General features: G+C 42.1%; 1 protein-coding gene across 5 annotated transcripts in view; it reads right to left on the bottom strand.

The window, feature by feature from the left end:
- The window catches only part of FNDC3A (fibronectin type III domain containing 3A), a 397,009-nt gene that overhangs the window by 27,373 nt on the left and 349,636 nt on the right, over nucleotides 1-20,000 (bottom strand). For all 5 annotated transcript variants that reach the window (XM_085889158.1, XM_085889163.1, XM_085889159.1 and 2 more), the window contains one exon: nucleotides 8,414-8,580. In XM_085889158.1, coding sequence (XP_085745284.1) covers nucleotides 8,414-8,580 — 167 coding nt within the window. The remainder of the gene's footprint in view (nucleotides 1-8,413; nucleotides 8,581-20,000) is intronic.

Below are 20,000 nucleotides of genomic sequence, written 5' to 3'. Positions count from 1 at the left end.
GGGTTCCCCTTTTATGAGCAGCATTTTTATATACCAATTTCCAAAACCGCTGGGAACACGTCTTTATATGGCAGTTGTAAGCTAGAAACACGTTCATTTATTTTTTTTTTTGTCGACCGGAAGACGTCATTGGAATACGTCTACATACGTCGATGTGTGTTGGGACTACGTAAAGAATTGGTTCAAAGCACGTCAAACATAAGTTAGAAATAAGTTTCGAGTAAAAAAGACATTACCGCGATGTGTTTCGACTTATGAGTAGCTTATAAGTAGCGTTTGTGGACGTGTGTAAGCGTCCACATATCGTGTGTAAAACTTATCCCTATCGCATGCGGAACGTGTGTCATACGCCGAGTACATCCAAAAATTTTGAACATGTTTAAAATTTCTTGACGTACTCTACTTACTACGACGTATGATAGCGTACTTTGGCGTTCTACTCACGTATACCAAACTTACTCATACCGTATTTGACGTGCCCCAACGTTTTAGACACATTTTTCTTAGGTCGGCATACGCTGGCAAGATCGCCAAGGTGTGACCGTGATGTTGTCACTTCCATTTCTACGGCAGTTATGATTCGAATCGTTGTGCGTCAGCCTTTTAATAGGCTACGTCACGACATCGTCGGCGATGCGTGCAACGCGCTATGCCTAAGTTAGACTATTGTTGGGCATCGGTTGTGTAGGCCGACAACAGGTTCAGCATTCGTTGGTATAAGTTATCTATAACACAACGAATCGTTCTGTGTCCGTTACCAATGCGTTATACATAAGACCAAGTCGCTATGAATACGTCCGAATCTTTAAAAAAAAACATCAAAAGTTCAACGTAAGCCAGCGTTTTAGATACATTTTAATACGTTGCCATCGCTGGCTAAAACGTCAAGGTGTGACCGGGCCTTTATGGAGTTGTAGATATTTTAAATGTCCTTCAAAGTTAATGCCACCTCGACATGGTCTAATTATTTCTGGGTAGATGTTAAAACTTCTTTCAAGACTTTTTCATAGTTATTCTTTTTTTTAACCAATTTGAACCCTCAATACGGTAAAGACTGAGACACGGCACATTCATACGAGGTCCGTATAAAAAGTAACGGGACTGACTTCACAGAAATTTTATTCCAAAAATTATATTGAAATCACAGCTTGTCCCCTTCAAAATAGTTTCCCTCCAGTCTCACACACTTGTCCATCCTCTTCTTCCACGCTTCGATGCACCCCCGTTAGGCTTCTTCTGGAATCCTCCGGAGCTCCGTCGTCATGGCCCTTTTGATGGCCTCCACATCAGGAAATCGGGTACCCTTGATCACCTCTTTGAGTTTGGGGAATAGGAAAAAAAGTCTGGCGAATACGGGGCTTGCTCTAGAGTTGGCACCTTCCTCTCTGCCAGAAACTATCGGATGCTCAGGACACTGTGAGCAGGGGCATTGTCATGGTGGAGCACCCAGGCGTTGTTCTCACACAGATCCCTCCTCTTGTCCTGGACCGATCTCATGAGGTGCCGGAGGATCTCCTTGTACACGTATTGATTCACTGTTTGACCCTGTGGTAGAATCTCGAAGTGGACGATGCTCTTGATGTCAAAAAACGCAATAAGCATCACCTTGACCTTCGACTTTGACATCCAAACTTCCTTTGGTCTTGGTGATGCCGGACTTTTCCACTGAAGACTCTGCCGTTTGGTCACAGGATCGTATTCAAATATCCACGATTCCTCGCCAGTAATGACTCTCCCGAGCAGGTCTGGATCGTCCTCGAGGCCTCGATAATGTCTTGACAGACAGTGACTCTTTGCTGTTTCTGGTCCATGGACAACAGCTTGGGGACCATCTTTGCGCACACCTTGCGCATTTTGAGATTTTCAGTGATGATGCTTCAGACAGTGTCCTTGATGATGGAAAGTTCCTCAGCAATCATCTGCACCATGAGTTGACGATCTGCACACACCATCTGCTTCACACGCTCGATGTTGTCTGCCGTTCTGCTCGTTCAAGGTCTTCCAGACCGTGGATCGTTTTCAACCTCCTCCTGTCCCTCTTTGAACCTCTTCTGCCATTCAAATGCACGTATACGTGACATCGTTTCTTCCCCGTAGACTTGCTGCAGCATTGCGAAGGATTCGGAAGGTGTTTTGCCAAGCTTGGTAAGAAACTTCAGATTGGCTCTCTGCTCACGACTCGTAGCACGACGACTCAGACTAGACATGTAAAGCATGACCTGTAAAAAATCACACAATGAGCACAGTCAACCATCACCAATCATATATATATATATATATATATATATATATATATATATATATATATATATATATATATATATATATATATATATATATTTCTGGAATGTTGCGAAAGACGGTGACACAACCCGTTCATTTAAGTTGTGTAAGTGGAGCACACAGCAGGCTCAGTCCCGTTACTTTTAAGACGGACCTCGTATTATTGTTCACATCGAAATACATTTAATAATAACTATATGTCAAAGCATCATAATCTGGAAGATATTTATTGTTTGCTTTCAGATATCTGTTCGATCGGACATGCGATATTCCACTTCTTTTCGCTTTATCGTTAAAAGCATATCTATGTCGGTAATTAATTCAAATCGTTGTTTTGTCATATTTAACAGAGCACTCAAGGTAACCACGAGCTGTACATATAATAATGGACTGGTTCTAATCCACAATAATATTTATGATGACCAACTTCTCTGAATGCTTCAAATACATCAGCTAATAGTAAAACATCTGTTTTGAGAGATACTGATAAATAGAAATATTCACCAGCATTGAATTCCCAGATATTTTGCACGTATTGATAGTCCTCATCTGATTTATGAGTTTTACTCGACTCATTATAAAAATTTTATTTTGATGGTAATTTTGTTTCATTAAATATTTCAAAAGCATCCATATCGTTTATGATCAGAGATCAATTTCATCTGGTTCTGAATAAATGGTTTAGAGATTTGTAAATTATGTGAGACTTGATGCTATTGTAGATAGAAGACTTATCCATAAATTTGTATTTTTCAAGAAATCTCAGATTTGTTTTGTGAGATGGGATTGATTTTGTAAATGATATGTATTCCTGGTCTGGTAGGAATAGCTGATATGTATCCAGGTGTTTTGCTTCATTCTTTTAGGAATAAGTGAGTATCATAGTTGGCATTGTTGTGTGGAAAGACTGGAATGAAAGAAGGAAGTTTAAAAATTGAGATTACAACTTTGATGAGTAGCTCCTGTATATTTATCTATGAAGAGACAATGGTGTCTAACTTTTAGTTCTTCCTCAATTCCATATTGACAAATGTTAGATTTCTTAAACTCTACTTCCTCACCTTGTGTTAATGCCATTGGTTTTTAGGTTTTCATCATTACCTCAGCTTATTGAATAGTGCTATTTTCTAATCTCTTTGTAAAGTCTTGGGGGACATATTTTCCTCTGTATAATTCAAATTTATTATATTCAACTCCAACAGATGATTTTATATAATAGAAATGACATGGAATATGTTTTTGGTAAAATCGATTTGCATTTGCAGAAAGAGTGTCTATCTTTTTGAGAAAACTTTCAAAATCAGCATATGTCAAGAATGGATGTTTTCTGGTGTGTGTATGTGTGTGTGTGTGTGTGTGTGTGTGTGTGTGTGTGTGTGTGTGTGTGTGTGTGTGTGTGTGTGTGTGTGTGTGTGTGTGTGTGTGTGTGTGTGTGTGTGTGTGTGTGTGTGTATATATATATATATATATATATATATATATATATATATATATATATATTTGTATGTATGTATGTCTTTGAATTGCACTAAAGAGCCTTCTTTGGCATATCGATGACTGTTCATTTGTGGTTTGGGAAATATCTTGAATGTTGTGCTAATTTATAGTTGGTGTGAAAGATGATGAAGCCTTTACATATGAATGCTAAAATAAAGAAGGTCAATGTGTCTTTCATAATTTTTGTAATTTTTAACACTTGAACTTAGTTTGTATCCATTAGTCCATTTACATTTATAGATAGATTGTTCATCATCTCAAATATCTTCTACATCTCCTTAAATTCTCTAGAATTTTTCATAAATATTACAATGTAAAAAATCTTTAAATGAAGCAATAAAATGAGGTTCTGTTCGTATATAAATTGCTTGCTTCTTCTTTCCTCTCATTTTCTTTGTTATTTTATTTTACCATGTAAAATTTTACTTGCATACAAAGCTTAACTTTGTATCCATTAGTCCATCTACATTTATAGATAGATTGTTCATCATCTCAAATTTGGGGACATCCTCCAACTTTGCTGGATATTATAATCCTTTTAACATTCAAAGTTTTCTCATTTTCTTCATAATTTTATACTCTTTCAGGGTTCCAATGAGGATGATGTAGGTGAGCAAGAACAGACCAGATGAAACACTTATTATCTTTATTTTGACCATTTACAACTGCTTTTTAAAGTTTACTCTTGGTAAGTCAATATAGGAAGAAGCTTTTGAGAGGGACTGATTTTTAGATATTTTAAGTCCAGAAAATGATTTAATCAATATTAAATCCATTCTTTTATTTTATCTTCTACATCTCCTTAAATTCTCTAGAATTTTTCATAAATATTACAACGTAAGAAATCTTTAAATTAAGCAATAAAATGAGGTTCTGTTCTGATATAAATTGCTTGCTTCTGCTTTCCTCTCATTACCTTCGCAAACTTTGTTGTGAAGGTTATGTTTTGATCGCTGTGTATTTATTTATTTGTGAATATGTGTGTTTGTTTGTTTGTTATTCGCATAACTCCAAAAGTATTGAACTGAATCACAGCAAATTTGGTGGGATGATTGGTTATTATCCGAGGACCATTTGATTAGATTTTGGGAGCGATCGGGTCAAAGGCCAAGGTCATGAAAAGGTCAAAATCGTCTTTTTACCATAGCGCGGTCAATTTGTATCCAATTTGCATGCAACTAATGCCAAAATGTTCAGAATTCAATGCCCCATCTTGTGACATGACACAATGACGTAATAACCCTTATTAGCGTTTGGGAGTCAAAGGTCAGGGGGGTCACGACATTGCAAAATGTGCGGTTTTAGTCATAACACGGTCAATTCTTATCCGATTTGCATGAAACCAACACCATCGCCCAGTTCAAGAGTTTATCTCATCATCACCCAGTTCAATAGTTTATCTCATCATCGCCCAGTTCAAGAGTTTGTCTCATCATCACCCAGTTCAATAGTTTATCTCATCCTCACCCAGTTCAATAGTTTATCTCATCATCGCCCAGTTCAATAGTTTATCTCATCTGTTCTGTGTCAGTTTATCATCAGTTTATCATCAGTTTATTATCAGTTTATCTCAAAATGTTGACTGTTCTGTTCCCCACACTCTAATACCAATTACAAAATTAAGAGTACAAAGGTCAAGGTCGAGGTCATGAAAAGGTCAAAATCGTCATTTTACCATAGTGCGGTCGATTTTTATCCAATTTGCATGCAACCAATGCCAAAATGTTGTGAATGCAATGCCCAATCTTGTGATATATGATATGACACAATGACATCATTACCTTTGTTAGCGGTTTGGGTCAAAGGTCAGGGGGGTCAATGACCTTTATTATCATAACGCAGTCAATTCTTATACAATTTGCATGTAAGTAGATTCAAAATGTTTAGAATTCAATTCCCTATCCTGTGATGTGTAATATTTGATTTCTTATAATGTGACCAGTTGTCATCAGTTTGACGACACCAACACCCAAAAAGGTCAGGGAGTTCACACAGAAATTGTACAATGTACGTGAATCAGTGTCAAACAGCAGGAAATTTAATGTTTTTAAGCCATCATAACACATATGAGATGGCAGATGTGGTATGGGATTAAATACCCTCACAATCAACAGTTTCTGGGTGGGGGGGGGTAACATATATATATATATATATATATATATATATATGTATATATATATGTATATATGAAAATATATATATATATATATGTATATATATATGTATATATATATATATGTATATATGTATATATATGTATATATATATACATAGATACATATATATATATATATACATATATATATATATATATATATATATATATTTTCATATATACATATATATCTTCTTCTTCTTCTTCTTTCGGCTGCTCCTGTTAGGGGTCGCCACAGCGGATCATCCGTATGATCCGCATAGTGATTTGGCACATGTTTTACGCCGGATGCCCTTCCTGACGCAACCCTGGTCGCCTCTTATGACACAGGGATACATATATATATATATATATATATATATATATATATATATATATATATATATATATATATATATATATATATATGTGTTACCAAAAAACATATCCCATGTCATTTCTATTATATAAAATCATCTGTTGGAGTTGAATATAATAAATTTGAATTCTACAGAGGAAAATATGTCCCCCAAGAGTTTACAAAGAGATTAGAAAATAACACTATTCAATAAGCTGAGGTAATGCTGAAAACCTAAAAACCAATGGCATTAACACAAGGTGAGGAACTTCTTCGTATCCTCTCCTCTCTCTTCAACTTCTTGAAAATGAGAATAAGACTGTTGGATGAAATTAAGCGGACACGGAAGTAAGCATGTTGATACTTCCGTCACTTTGTTCCATACAAAGTTAATGTACAAATGTATTTAGAGCTAGATCAGAAAATAAAATGATCAGTATATTAATTTATTTTGAGGGTGAAAAACACGGGTGCGGTAAATAAACCAGAAAAGTTTTTTTTTTTTTTTTGAGGGTGATAAACATGGCCGCGGTTTATACAATGGAGCATACGGTCGTCTTGTTGAGCATGTTATTATTAATTTTAATTTTAATGTATTTTGTCATTGCTTCTAAAAAAAAAGTGCTTTGAGCAAGATGAGCAGTAGATAAATTTGCAGGGTGGTAGTTCTGCTGAGTTTTGTTTGTGCTTGTGATTGAAAATGTTCATTATATGTTATGTTTTGAGAATTGTCCTTTGAGCAGACATCACAATGAACCTGATCAGGAGGAGGGAGGGAGTATTGCAGCTTTTATTTGGTGTTTACAAGTGAATGTTGTAGTATTTGAAGTCTTATATCACATATTTATATTGCAGAAAGGTCATTTAAAATAAAAAAAAATTAAAGAGTAGTTGTGGTTCTGCAAAACTGGCACTCCTCCAAGAGAATGACACACAACATATAGCAGTTCCTGAGATGGTCATTTAATTTATATTCATTTTCGAAAGCCCTTCCCTTATGTGTAGTGGGTTTATGGGACAATAGGCATTGCGTGTGCTTAAGGTAGTATTTTTCTTTCCATTCCTTACCCATCTTTTATTCTTCACAATATTTTACTTTGCTGTACATGATCTTTCTTCACGCATGCATGTACACCAAAGACCACAGCAACAGGGGCAAGTCATTTGCATATGTGCACCAGTTCCCATTCAAATCGTGCCCCATTATCCAACAGGCGTTCCACCTCAGACTTCACCAGACTCAAACCCCAACGTTGCAGCATTTCATACACCACCACAATGCCTTTATAAAAATCACCGCAAAATCGGACCACAACCCAAGCTAGCTTACCTTTGCCATTAACAGCCACAACGAAGGGCCAACCACCTCTAACAGGAATCACCACACCACAACCACTATGCCACACCACCACTGCCAATGCTCAACCACCGTCACAACCAACATTCACCACTGTCCCCTGGACTGGCAGGAGACGGGGGAGGCCGTCGCACCATAGTAGATACTCGGATCGGGACGTTCGAGCATATAACTTGGGGTGCGAGCATGTGCGAACCCCCGTTCAATGCTGCAAAACCCCGTTCAACGCCGAGTGCGTAGCCTTGATGCTCCCCTCAATTGTGGCCCATATTGCGTGTTTGGAGCGCTTTCATGGCCTTGGCACATGATCAAGTACTCCGCCCCATGTTAATCTAGGAGCTCACCACGTGGCGAGGGCTGAAGGGAAACGGGCTATTTCTAATGCTGAAACATCATTCAAATGGGGTTAAAGATGTGGTAATGGTCCACACACCACTATATTATATATTGTGTAATTTGTTAATTATGGAAAGTAATTAATTTATGGGGGATAATAAAAGAAACTGTGAAAATGGACAATGTGATCTAAGGGAGAGAATTGTGATACTTTTTGATACTTTTTAAGTAATCCTTTGGAAAATGTAAACCCCCCTCCCTCCCCCACAAAAAAAATACCAAAGTGTCTTAAAAACTGATTTCAACTGGTAATTATTCCTAATGTGTCAAGAAGGGTGTGACCTACAACCCCCTTAATCATAGTAATGTAGGGCTGTGATTTGAGGTGAGAAAAAATTAACAGGAGCAACTGTACAGACTGCACGGCTGAATGCATAATTGGTTGCACCTTTGACGGGTGGTGGGGAAGAGCGTGTTGTGGTGAAGAAGGAGGGCTCAGAGAAAGGTCCATCACCAGCTTCATTGGCAGCACGCACACGAAATGTGTATGTTGAACTCTCACTCAGTCTCTGTACCTTAAAGGTATGGCAGCTGCCAGCGTACACCGTCACAAACCTTCCATGTTAGGGGTGAGAAAAGAGAATTGATGAGATTGGCAAAGTGAGAAAATAAATTAACAAAGCCTCTGCAAATAAGCAGAAAGTCACCAATTTTTTATGGATAATGAATGATATTAGATGTAAACACACTGTTACACTTGATCTCAATTAAAAGTCACATGAAAAATTAAATTAAACCTGAGAGAGAGAGAGCATGAGAGAGAAAAGAGGTAGAAGAGAGACATCAGATGCTTCTATTCTAACTCGAGTTATGGTCTGCAAAATGAATTTCAAATGGCACATGGCATTTGACCTGCTGAACATAAACACATTGCATTACCGTCCATGCTTGTGCCAAGTTTGGTTGAAATCCCAGCAGTGGTTCACAAGTAATTATGGTAACAAAAACATATAATAGCGGGACAGACGCACAACCAGAAGGACAACCCGAAAACAATGCCTCGAGCCTTCGGCTGCGGAGGCATAAAAAAGGAAAACCAAAAAAAAATCAATCATTGCATTTACAGAACACAAGTTAAAACCTTTAAACCATGCTTAATAAATGACAAAGAGACGATTTAGCAAGTATACTGTCAAGTAAATCGATCGTGAGAATACATTGTTGTACAATTTTACTCTCACATCAAGTTGACAGGATGGCCTGTTGGTAAGTACATTCACTTCTAAAGCTGTCTCACCGGTGTTTGAATGTCGACCCAGCAATAAACTGTGATCCTGGTGTTTCAGATGCAGGGTGATACATATTGTTTCAAATTTGGAATTTGATTGCACACAACATACAGGTTCCTTTAGTCAGCTATGTCGATAAGTGCTTGTTCCCTAGATAGCTCACCTTCCATTGTTTAAATGTTTAGAAATCGATTAGTGCGCTGCGCGATTCAATTTAATAGTTAGGAAGCGATCATAACACAATGGAGACGCCCCACCCCCTCTTCTGCGAAGAGGAAGAAGAGCCCTCCCGTCCCGTGATTCATGACGTCAACAACTCCCTCCCACCCGTGGTTGAGCGGGGGATGGATGATGAGGGCATGAGTCACGCCGGGCGCGGGGGAGGGGGCGGAGAAGGATAAAGAGGAGATCCTTTCTTTGTTCGGGGGTGTGGTCGTTCAGCAGGCCGTCGGGTCCTGTTTGGCTTGGGTTAGGGTTGAGGCTTTCGGAAGCTTTTTGCTTCTGTTGAGTAGTTGTTCAGCAGGCCTTCGGGTCCTGCTTGGCTCGAAAGAGCTTTTTGCTTCGAGCTGCTTTGTTTGGGAGAGAGTTGAGCTGGTCGCTCGGCTCGAGCTGCGAGTGGTGGCTTCTTCTTCTTCTTGTTTCGTGGAGCTCTTTGTACTCCGTTTTGGTTCCCGGCTTGGTGCGACTCATCGGCCTCATCTTGGAGGTGGTTCCTCGGGGAAGCGGCGCATCGACGGGAAGGATCGGCGCCTCCTCTCGCCAGCACGTGTTGAGAAGCGCGGGAGGATTCGCTGGAGCTCGGGAAGGATCACGGCTCACGGCGATTGGGTCCAGCTCGCTCTTGCTGGAGCCCGGGTCCGAACAACTTGAAGACCACACGAAGTGGAGAGGTTCGAGATAGGTCCTGGGTTTCAGCTCACCTGTCCTCCGAGCTGGAGTCCGTTATTAAAGGCCTCAGCCACCATTTATTGGCTGTGTGTGTGTGTGTGTGTGTGCGTACGTGTGTCCGTGGGCCCATCTAATAAGTAGGAAATTGTTAAGTGCTTTGTGTGCTGTAAATGTTTGCATTGCATTTCGCATAGTCGGTATAGTTCTGCTCTTACGTGCTTCCCTAGTTCCCAATTATTATTAATAAATACCCCAATTGTTAAATGTTTTCAGCTCATCGCGTCGATTATTTCATTGACTGAGCATTTCGTGTGTTGGGAGTTAGAAAGCCGTTGGTTTGCCATAAAAGGGGGACATTTGGACCGACGGTTCTCGGCGATTAAGCTGCTCGGAATCGCGCACGGGACAGGCTCGCCTCAGCGGCTTGTTCTGTATGAGTTCCGTCGAGGGTGGAATCCCCCCTAGTTGGATCACGTGGGTATTTAGGTAAATTGAAGATTGGCAATCGACCCTATTCCACGTGGTCTGCCCATTGGCATATTTCGGTTCTTGCACAAGGACCCGTCGACTAGGACTTATCCGGGCGGCGATCTATATTCCGGGCGATCAGTCGGGCCGACTCGACTTGCGGCTCCGTCAGAGTGGTCGGCTCGCGGTCGACCACCGGCAACGTAACAATATTAATCAGTGTGACCACTAGCCTGGTGTTGGCTTTGTAGTTAGGCCTAAGCCACATTTGCTCTACGGCTAGGATACGGCGGCCGTACCCCCCCCCCCCGAATTGACAGAAACGTGCAGCGGCCGCAGAGTTTCTGAAGTGTCCTCAGGGTGGCCCTACGCCGTATGGCTATCTTTTACAGGCCGTAGCGGTCGCCATGGAATTATAGCACGGAGTTATAACTTTTTTTCATTTCTACGTTGGCCGTAGCAATTCGACAAGCCAAGCTGTGACGTAGATGTGTTCCACGTCGACCATACGTAGGGCGTACGGTGGGCTTGCGTTAATTGTGCGGCTGCTGTAGGCTCTTATCAAAGAAAAATGAATTTTGCCAACCCCCAAAAAATTACGGCGTCGGCACTATTTCCACGGTCGCCGTAGGGTAGTCCTAAGGCGTCCATGTGTTCACCGTACGGTGGCCTTGCGGTCTGTGTGACTACCGTGGCAGTCTGCGTCGACCGTGCGTCCACCATGCGCTACCGCAAGAGATCGGAGTATCGGTGTTTGCCTATAGTACTCCGTACTGGTATATTCAGTTATATATATTATAGTTATAGTATATTCAGTTATATATACTGGTATATTCAGAACTGTTATATTTTTATTTCAGTAAAAAAGAACTGGTATATATACCCACTCATTACCGTCCGTTTGGCCGCACGTTCGCCTTAGGGCCCCCCTGCGGGCACCTTGAGGCGACCTTGCGTCTGCCTTGAAAATTCTATGTCCGCCGCAGGGACTCCCTAAGGTCACCGTGTGACATCAAATCAAAGAACGTACAGCACCCCCACATTTTCAGTCTCCACAATTTCTAAATACCCCGTGCGGCTACCGGAAAAATAAAAACATATGTGACTGCTACATTGTGTGACCATGGAAATACTGCGGCCGCCCTATAATTGCTCGTGGCCATAGATTTTGTAGACCCTACGGCCGCCGTGTCAAATGTGACTTCGGCCTTAGGGTGGCGGTTTGGGATCCTAGGGTCCTGAGTTCAAGCCCCGTTGGCCGCTGAATTAAAATACACCAGGAGGTTGACTCAGCCTGTCATCCTTCCGAGGTCGGCAAAATGAGCACCAGTGTACTGGTAAGGGGGACACTGCATCAGCGGCATAGCCGTGTCCCAACCAATGATGCAACCAGCAGCCACAGGCTGCACTCGATAGAGAGTGTGACCACTCCTTGGCTTTATTCACAAGATCTTGGCTATTCGTTGTTCACCTTGGCATCTTGGTTTTCTCTTGGTTTTCTTGGCGTATAGGTTTTCTATTATCATCGCTTTTCCGAAACCTTGTGAATTCTTGGCTTTTTTCATTGGCTCACCTTGGCATTTATGAAAATGAGGAGTTGTCACACTGATATTAATGTGCTTGCCTTCCCTCAGATGGACATTAAACTGGGCATCCCATCTGACAGCATTAGTTGGTGGACGCTAAAGATCCCAGTGTCCTTCCCGCAGAGGAGGAAACTCGTCAATAATACCCTGAACAAAGTACAAATTCCTGCCCAAATGCATAGGAGGACCACATCAACGGCACAGCTGCACCTCGGTAGTGATGCAACAAGCAGGCCGAATCAAGAAATGAATCCTAATCCATGCATTAGCTTACAAGAAGTCACGTGTTCAGTTCAAATCTCCGAACACAACAATGACCCAACACTTAAAGGTCCCCTGACACGCAAAAGTACTGAAACTTCATATATATATATATATATATATATATATATATATATATATATATATATATATATATATATATATATATATATATATATATATATATATATATATATATATATATATATGTCCTACAGGAGTTTTTCATCGTGATTTCAGATCTGACAACGTTTTTTCACAATACTCATTCTGCAAAATGTAAAATTAAAAAAAACAAACCTCTTCGGGAACGCCCCTAAAAATTCTCCTGAAAGGGGCGTAACCCACATGACGTCATGTACAGGATGTCAAAGGCTGCACGTAAATTACTCGGGTTGGTGTCTACGTGATTCTATTGGCTTTCTGTGTGTTTCCACATTTGATTGGTAGACCCAGTCGCTTCGTTCATTTCTGCTTTAAAAAAAAATCAAACATTTGGTTTTGAATAATGGATGGCATGGACTTTCATTTGTCTGGTAACGACAGTAAGTGTGAGAGAAATGAAGGACTTTGGTCTGAATCACATGGAGAGTTGTCGGATAATGTAGTCGCGGGAGGTGAAGTTCAGGCAGCTAGAAATGAAGTACGGCCTTTCCAGTTTGAGCCCGAAGCAGGACAAGCAGAGGAAAATGGCGATGAAATTCCCGGCATTCATTATGATCGGGAGGACATCGAAGGAAGACTTGGCAAAAACAACTGGTTAGACTAAATCCTATTCGTAATTCAATAATGTAAATTTGACTTGCATACTGCTCGATATCAGAAATATTTTAGTGAGGTGACGTGACCAATGCAGCGCAGCGCAGCAGACATGCTTCTCCGCGGCGAATAAATCGCAAGCAAGGCCGGCGCATGTCATCGGCCGTATCTCTCTGTGCATAAAATGAAGCAATCTCGCTGTCCGGATACGATGAAAACTTGTGTGCAGAACACACCTTGTGACACAATTGTCTCGAGTAGTCCGATAAATCTGACGTTCTGTTGCATTTTTATTAATTTTATTCCTACTGTTGTCATGTACAGCAGAAAACAATAAGCTTGGTGTTGGCTTCGTGGTGAGGGTGGCGGCTTGGGATCCTTGGGTCCTGAGTTCAAGCCTCGTTGGCCGCTGAATTAAAATACACCAGGAGGTTGACTCAGCCTGTCATCCTTCCGAGGTCGGCAAAATGAGCACCAGTGTACTGGTAAGGGGGACACTGCATCAGCGGCATAGCCACGTCCCAACCAATGATGCAACCAGCAGCCACAGGTTGCACTCAAAAGAGAGAGAGGGGGAGAGAGAGAGGGGGGGAGAGAGAGGGGGAGAGAGAGGGGGGAGAGAGAGGGGGCGAGAGAGGGGAGAGAGGGGGGGGAGAGAGAGGAGAGAGGGAGAGAGGGAGAGAGGGAGAGAGGGAGAGAGGGAGAGAGGGGAGAGAGAGAGAGGGGGAGAGAGAGAGGGGGTAGGGAGAGAGGGGGGTAGGGAGAGAGGGAGAGAGGGAGAGAGGGAGAGAGGGAGAGAGGGAGAGAGGGAGAGAGGGAGAGAGGGAGAGAGGGAGAGAGGGAGAGAGGGAGAGAGGGAGAGAGGGAGAGAGGGAGAGAGGGAGAGAGGGAGAGAGGGAGAGAGGGAGAGAGAGAGGAGAGAGGGAGAGAGGGAGAGAGGGAGAGAGAGAGAGAGAGAGAGAGAGAGAGAGAGAGAGAGAGAGAGAGAGAGAGAGAGAGAGAGAGAGAGAGAGAGAGAGAGAGAGAGAGAGAAACAATGAAGAAAAGAGAATAATAAAAGAAAGCTACAGCACGTCAGATTTATCGGCCGAGTCGGACGGATGACGGATTTATCGGCCTCGTCGGACGGACGACGGATTTATCGGCCTCGTCGGACGGACGACGGATTTATCGGACTAGTCGGATGGACGACGGATTTATCAGACTAGTCGGAAGGACGATGGATTTATCGGACTAGTCGGAAGGACGACGGATTTATCGGACGAGTCGGACAGACGACGGATTTATCGGAGACGACGACGGAGTCTAGACTCCAGAGATCTCGAGTCAATCCACTCTGTGCGAGTTTCTGTATGCGACGTCAATGCTGCGATTCGCTGAAGTCAACTTTTTTTAGGGGCGGGGCATAACAAGTTGTGAAAAGCACCAGAAATGATCGAAATATTGGTGTAATTATCCCATTTTTTATTAAAAAAAAAACATGGGTGATTTCTTCACGAGGAAGGTCAAGTTAATATATAAATAACGAGAAAGTTTTGCATGTCAGGGGACCTTGAATGAACATTCGATCAGACCTGTCTATCCCCTAGCTTTCTATTTTCATTTGCTGCAAGGATGACTTCATGAAAAAGATCGAGCAAGCTTGGAAAAATAAACCAAAAATCTACTTTTGATCATCAGTGAGAAGGATACAAACATTTTTTAACAATTCATTTGAAAACATGATGATATAAACACTGTCAAATGTGACACAAGCTTCATATCCAATGAAAAGTCAAACTGTTTTTTTTTTTGTACACCTTGTCGGGGATCGTATGAGAGCTAACACACAACGCACAGCAGGGGGGGGGGGCATGAGACAAGAGGGGTGGGAGTGGGAAGGACAAAGCAGTGGTGAACAGAGACATTCGGAGATCTGTAAAAGGGAGAGGGATGGGGCGGGGAACACAGGGTATACAAGATCGACACCATAGGGACTTTCAGGAAGGAAAGCAGGGAATTTGAAGGAGGTGGGTTTGGGTGGATTAACGAGGGTAGAAAAGATCGAGGATTTGGATGGGGGACGATAAAAGGTGGTGGTGAACAGCTGTTTTGAAGGCCTGGAGGGAAGAATGGGATTGAACAGAGTGAAGGAGCTTGTTCCAAAGGCAGGGAAAAAGAGGAATGAAAGAGTGAAGGTGAGCAGTGATTCGTGATTTTGGTAGTTTTACCAGAAGGGGGTTGTTGGCGGACCTTGAACGCTGTGCGGAAATATGGTGGGGACAAATCGCAGACACAGCGGAGGGGGGGGGAGACCAGAGAGGAGACGGTAGAAGACAGAAAGACCACCGACCTGCCTGCGGTGAGAGATTGAGAAGCCGAAAGACTCAGCCTCATCGCGGGATATACCAATGATCCTAAATGCTTTAGTTTCCACAGCGTGAAGCCGAGAAAGGTGGGAGGCGGGAGCACCAGCCCAGAGGGGAGAGCAGTACTCCATCAGGCTGCAGACGAAAGCTTTGTATGTGGTCAGGAGCTTAGGTGGGCTGAGGAAGGACTTTGCACGAAGGAGGATTCAAAGTCGGTGACTGGCTTTGGAGGCCAGGTTGGAAATGTGGCTTTCCCAGGAAAGATCATGCCATATATGAGACCCAGAATCTTGAAAGAAAAGACTTCTTCCGGAGGATTGTTGAGAAAGTGGATGGGGGCGGGGAGGTCCAAACGGTCCTTTCGGAGAGACATAGTGAGAGTGTGAGATTTGTCTGGATTGAAAGACATTGTTCCACGTGTTGGACCAGTTTGTGATTTTATCCAGATCTGCAGTGAGCGAAGAAGTTGCTGCTTGCCGGTCTGAGGGATGACAGATGGTCCGGCAGAGGGTGGACTCATCAGCAAAGAGATAAAGAGGATTTTACAGAGTCGGAGAGATCATTGATGAAAACCAGAAAAAGAACAGGGCCCAGAACGCTGCCTTGAGGAACTCCAGCCTGGACAGGAAGAGGGAATGAAGGAACTCCATTTAGGGCCACACATTGACTGCGACAGGAGAGGAATTTGTTTTCTGGCTCTCCTGAGGGTAGATACACACTTTTTCCAAGCTTTATGGAAGGAAGTGAAATTACCCTCAGTTGGCTTTGCTTTCCATGAGGCAAAGGCAAGTTGTTTCAGGTCAACTGCCTCGCCACAAGCTTCAGTGAACCAAGGGCAGGAGGAAGGGTAGGACAACTGAAGACGAGAGGGGATAAATCTGTGTGTGAGGGAGAGCAAGTTTCTTTGAAAGAATTCCTAGGATGAGTTGATGTTGGAGAAAGTAGAGATAGGAGACCAGTCTAGAAGCTTGCTGGCTGCTTGGAGACCTTGCCAATCGGCTTGAGTGAAATGCCAGACTCGACGGCGGTGAGGTGGTTCTCTGATAACAGCCAGAGAGATGTCCACTTTGACAAGGACGTGATCAGAAGAACCGATTGGAGCGGAAAGAAGAGCAGCGGATATTTTAAGGGAAATTTGTCAAAATCAGATCCAAAAGAGATGGAGTACCATTGGTTGAGATCCGGGTCGGGAAATTGACTGATTGAGTCAGTCCAAATGAGTCGCAGAAGTCTTTTGCTGAAGTGCCATGACAGGTGAGAGAGGTACCCACACTCAGCCAACTGGCATGATGACAATTGAAGTCACCACATAAGAGGAAGAGAGAGTTCGGATGAGAAGATAGAAGTTGGTCCATGTTTTCGGATAGTGAGGTGTAGATGGAGTCATCACTGTTAGGTGGACGGTACAGTACACATATAAACATGAGGTGGGAGTAGAGGGGAAGCCGTAGCCAGAGGTGTTCCTGGGGGTGTGGGGGAGTGAGGGCAGTGCATGGAGAGTGAGGAATAGAGTCTTTGATGAAGAGAGCAACTCCTCGAGCAGGACGAGGGTCAGGTATGTCATACCGGAGGAGGGAGTAACCAGGGAGAGATACTTGGGAGTCAGAGACGTCTTGAGGGAGGTAAGGTTCTGTTCGGCAGATTATGTCTGGTTTGTCAGTGGCAACCTGTATGGAAAGATCTGCAAGATTTGAGCGAAGGCCCCGGATATTTGATGCCCACACTGTTAATGAAGAGGGAGGTGAGGAGGCTTTGGGTGCAGGGGATGGGGAGGGGGAGGGTAGGACAAGGGAGGAAGGGGGGGAGGTAAGGAGCGTTGTTGAAGGAGTGTGGGTGATTGCAGAATAGCTGGGGGAGAGGGCCGGATGAGGAGGAGAAAAGGCTCCATGGTGCTTGGGGAGAGAGGAGGCAAGAGAGGGGAAATAAGGCAGTTGAGGATTTGAGGAGGTACAGTTATGAGATGGAGGTGAGTGGGCAAAGGAAGGAGGCAGCTTTGTGGATGAGAGGGGGGGGAAACTTTGAGAAGGGTGAATGATGGGGGTGGAATGGTGGGAGAAGGGTGAGGGTGGAGTTTTTGAGAAAGGTGAGAGGGAGGCTTGGAGAGAGAAGAGTGTGATGGTCGCTTTGAGAGGGAGGGGTGAGAGGGGTGAGTTGGCACTGAAGTTGGAAAAAAAGAATGGTTGATGGAAAGCGAGCATTCATAGCAAACTGGGTTTAAATTTTTTTTTTTTAGTTCAGATATGCGATTAAAGACATTTCTTGATGGATGCAATAAAGGCGAATTCAGAGAATGGAGAGAAGAAACATTGTAACAGTTGGATTTTTTTAGGCAAGGTATGATGGAAAGGTCGATTTGAGAGCAATCTGTTGAAATAGAAGAGTAGTGCATTATGATACAGTAATGAGAACCACACGTGTGAAAGAGGAAGATGAAGCATTATAAGAGATTGTTTTTATTATTATTATTGTTTGAGTGTTTTCATCGATAAGGTAATGGAAATGTTGTAGAAAAAGATTGTGAGGTGAATGGTGAATTTGGATCGGTAAACGCAGAGGGTGAAAACTGAGGACGTGGTTATGGGGGAAGCACGTGGCTAAGTGAAGTGTATAGTCAAAAGTGAATTTATTTCTTTATTATTTTAAATACGGATTGCGTAACATTCGGAAAAGGGAAGGTTGAAGTAAAATCGTGGAGGTGTGTGGTGAATTTGAAACGGTGAACGCAGAGTGAAGCTGATGGATCGATGAAATTTACCAGGAAGAGGGAAGAGAGACACATGGTTACAGAAGGAAAATTATTATTTTTTGATGGATTTTTGAAGATTTAGGTAAGATTCGGGAATGGAAGGTTGAAGGAAGAAATCGTGAAGGTAATGGCGATGTTGTGAGCTGAACACTTGCAGAATTTGCACAGCAAGGCTGAATACCCAAGATAGCTTACTGATTGAATGCACTCATACATTTTTAGAAGACTGCAAGAGCAAAGGTGAATGAGATTGACAGCCAACACAGTATCGTAGAGCAAGAGTAAGAGCAATCCCTGGGAATGACAGATTGTTTTAAGCTCCTTGTCCAAGCTCTTTTTATTTGCTCCACCCAAACACAATCTCTCATGTTTCAAGGACCAATCACATTGTCACACACAACCAGTCTTCTTTGGGCATGTCCAGATGTACCTGATGTCTCTAATTTTAAAAAAATCCCTGATCACTTTGAACTGATTCAATCATGTCCGAATGCAGTTCATTGGTTTGCGTCGACTGTTCCTGATTACATGCTCACTGCATCCCACTTATGTGTCATTACACACAATGATTTTATGACATAAAAGTAAGTCATGAGTATCCATAACATAGCAGCAAAACACTGCTAGCTAGGCAATCAGCAAAAATAAGACCAAAATAACACCATTAAAAACATGAAAAGTTCCATTTTTAGCTCATCTGGAACATCGTTTAGGTAAGCTTATGGGATAGCGCATCGTCCGTCCGTCAGTCTGTAAACAATTACAACTTCTTCTCCAAAAGTGCTTCTAGGATTGTGATCAAACTTGGCTAAAATGATCTTTGGTGTGGTAGAAATCAAGTTTGTTCATGGCATCCTCCCACTCCACCTATAAGTAGGTCATCGTAAGGTTTAAAGGTCCCAAAAGTACTGGAATTTCGATCTAGTTTGGCCACCATTTTGGATTACAGGGAAACCATTAACAATCTTCTTCTCTCAAATTGCTTTATCGATCAATGCGAAACTTTCAATTTGTGATCAACTACCCAAAGGAACTATAGTTTGTTAACAATAACATCATCAGTCACATGGTATGGTAGCCATATTGGATCATAAGAAAACATTTTAACAAAAAATTCTTCTCTGAAACCACTTATCTCATCGATGTGAAACTTAAAATTTATGATGGACTTCCTATGGGAAACATTATCTGTTAACAATGACGTCATCATTCATGTGGTATGGCTGCCATATTGTATCACAGCAAAACCTTTAAAACTCATGTCTCTGAAACCGCTTAACTGATTGATGTGAAACTTTACAAATGTGATCAACTACACGTAGGAAATATTGTTTGATTACAATGACATCATTGGTCATGTGATCTGGCAGCCATATTGGATCCAAGGAAAAGCTTTAAAATTCATCTTCTCTGAAACCACTTTACCAATCAATGCGAAACGTAAAATATATGATCGACTACCCATGGGAACATTTGATTAAAACAAGTGAAATCCTTCAATACAGCGCGTGTGGTGAAGCAAATGAGTACACTAATGTTAAAATATGCAATTTATGCTTTTTCAGTTGAAAAACAATTAAAAAGTGTACTTAATATTTGAAATGTAAAAATGTTGTTATTATTACCTTCGCATTCTGCGAAAGGTTATGTTTTGATCCGCGTGTATTTATTTATTTATTTATTTATTTGT

This window comes from Eptatretus burgeri, chromosome 7 (genome assembly GCF_056783735.1).
Source record: "Eptatretus burgeri isolate ZD-2024b chromosome 7, Ebu_testis_v1, whole genome shotgun sequence".
Classification (NCBI taxonomy): domain Eukaryota; kingdom Metazoa; phylum Chordata; class Myxini; order Myxiniformes; family Myxinidae; genus Eptatretus; species Eptatretus burgeri.
This window is presented reverse-complemented; position numbering and strand designations above follow the sequence as displayed.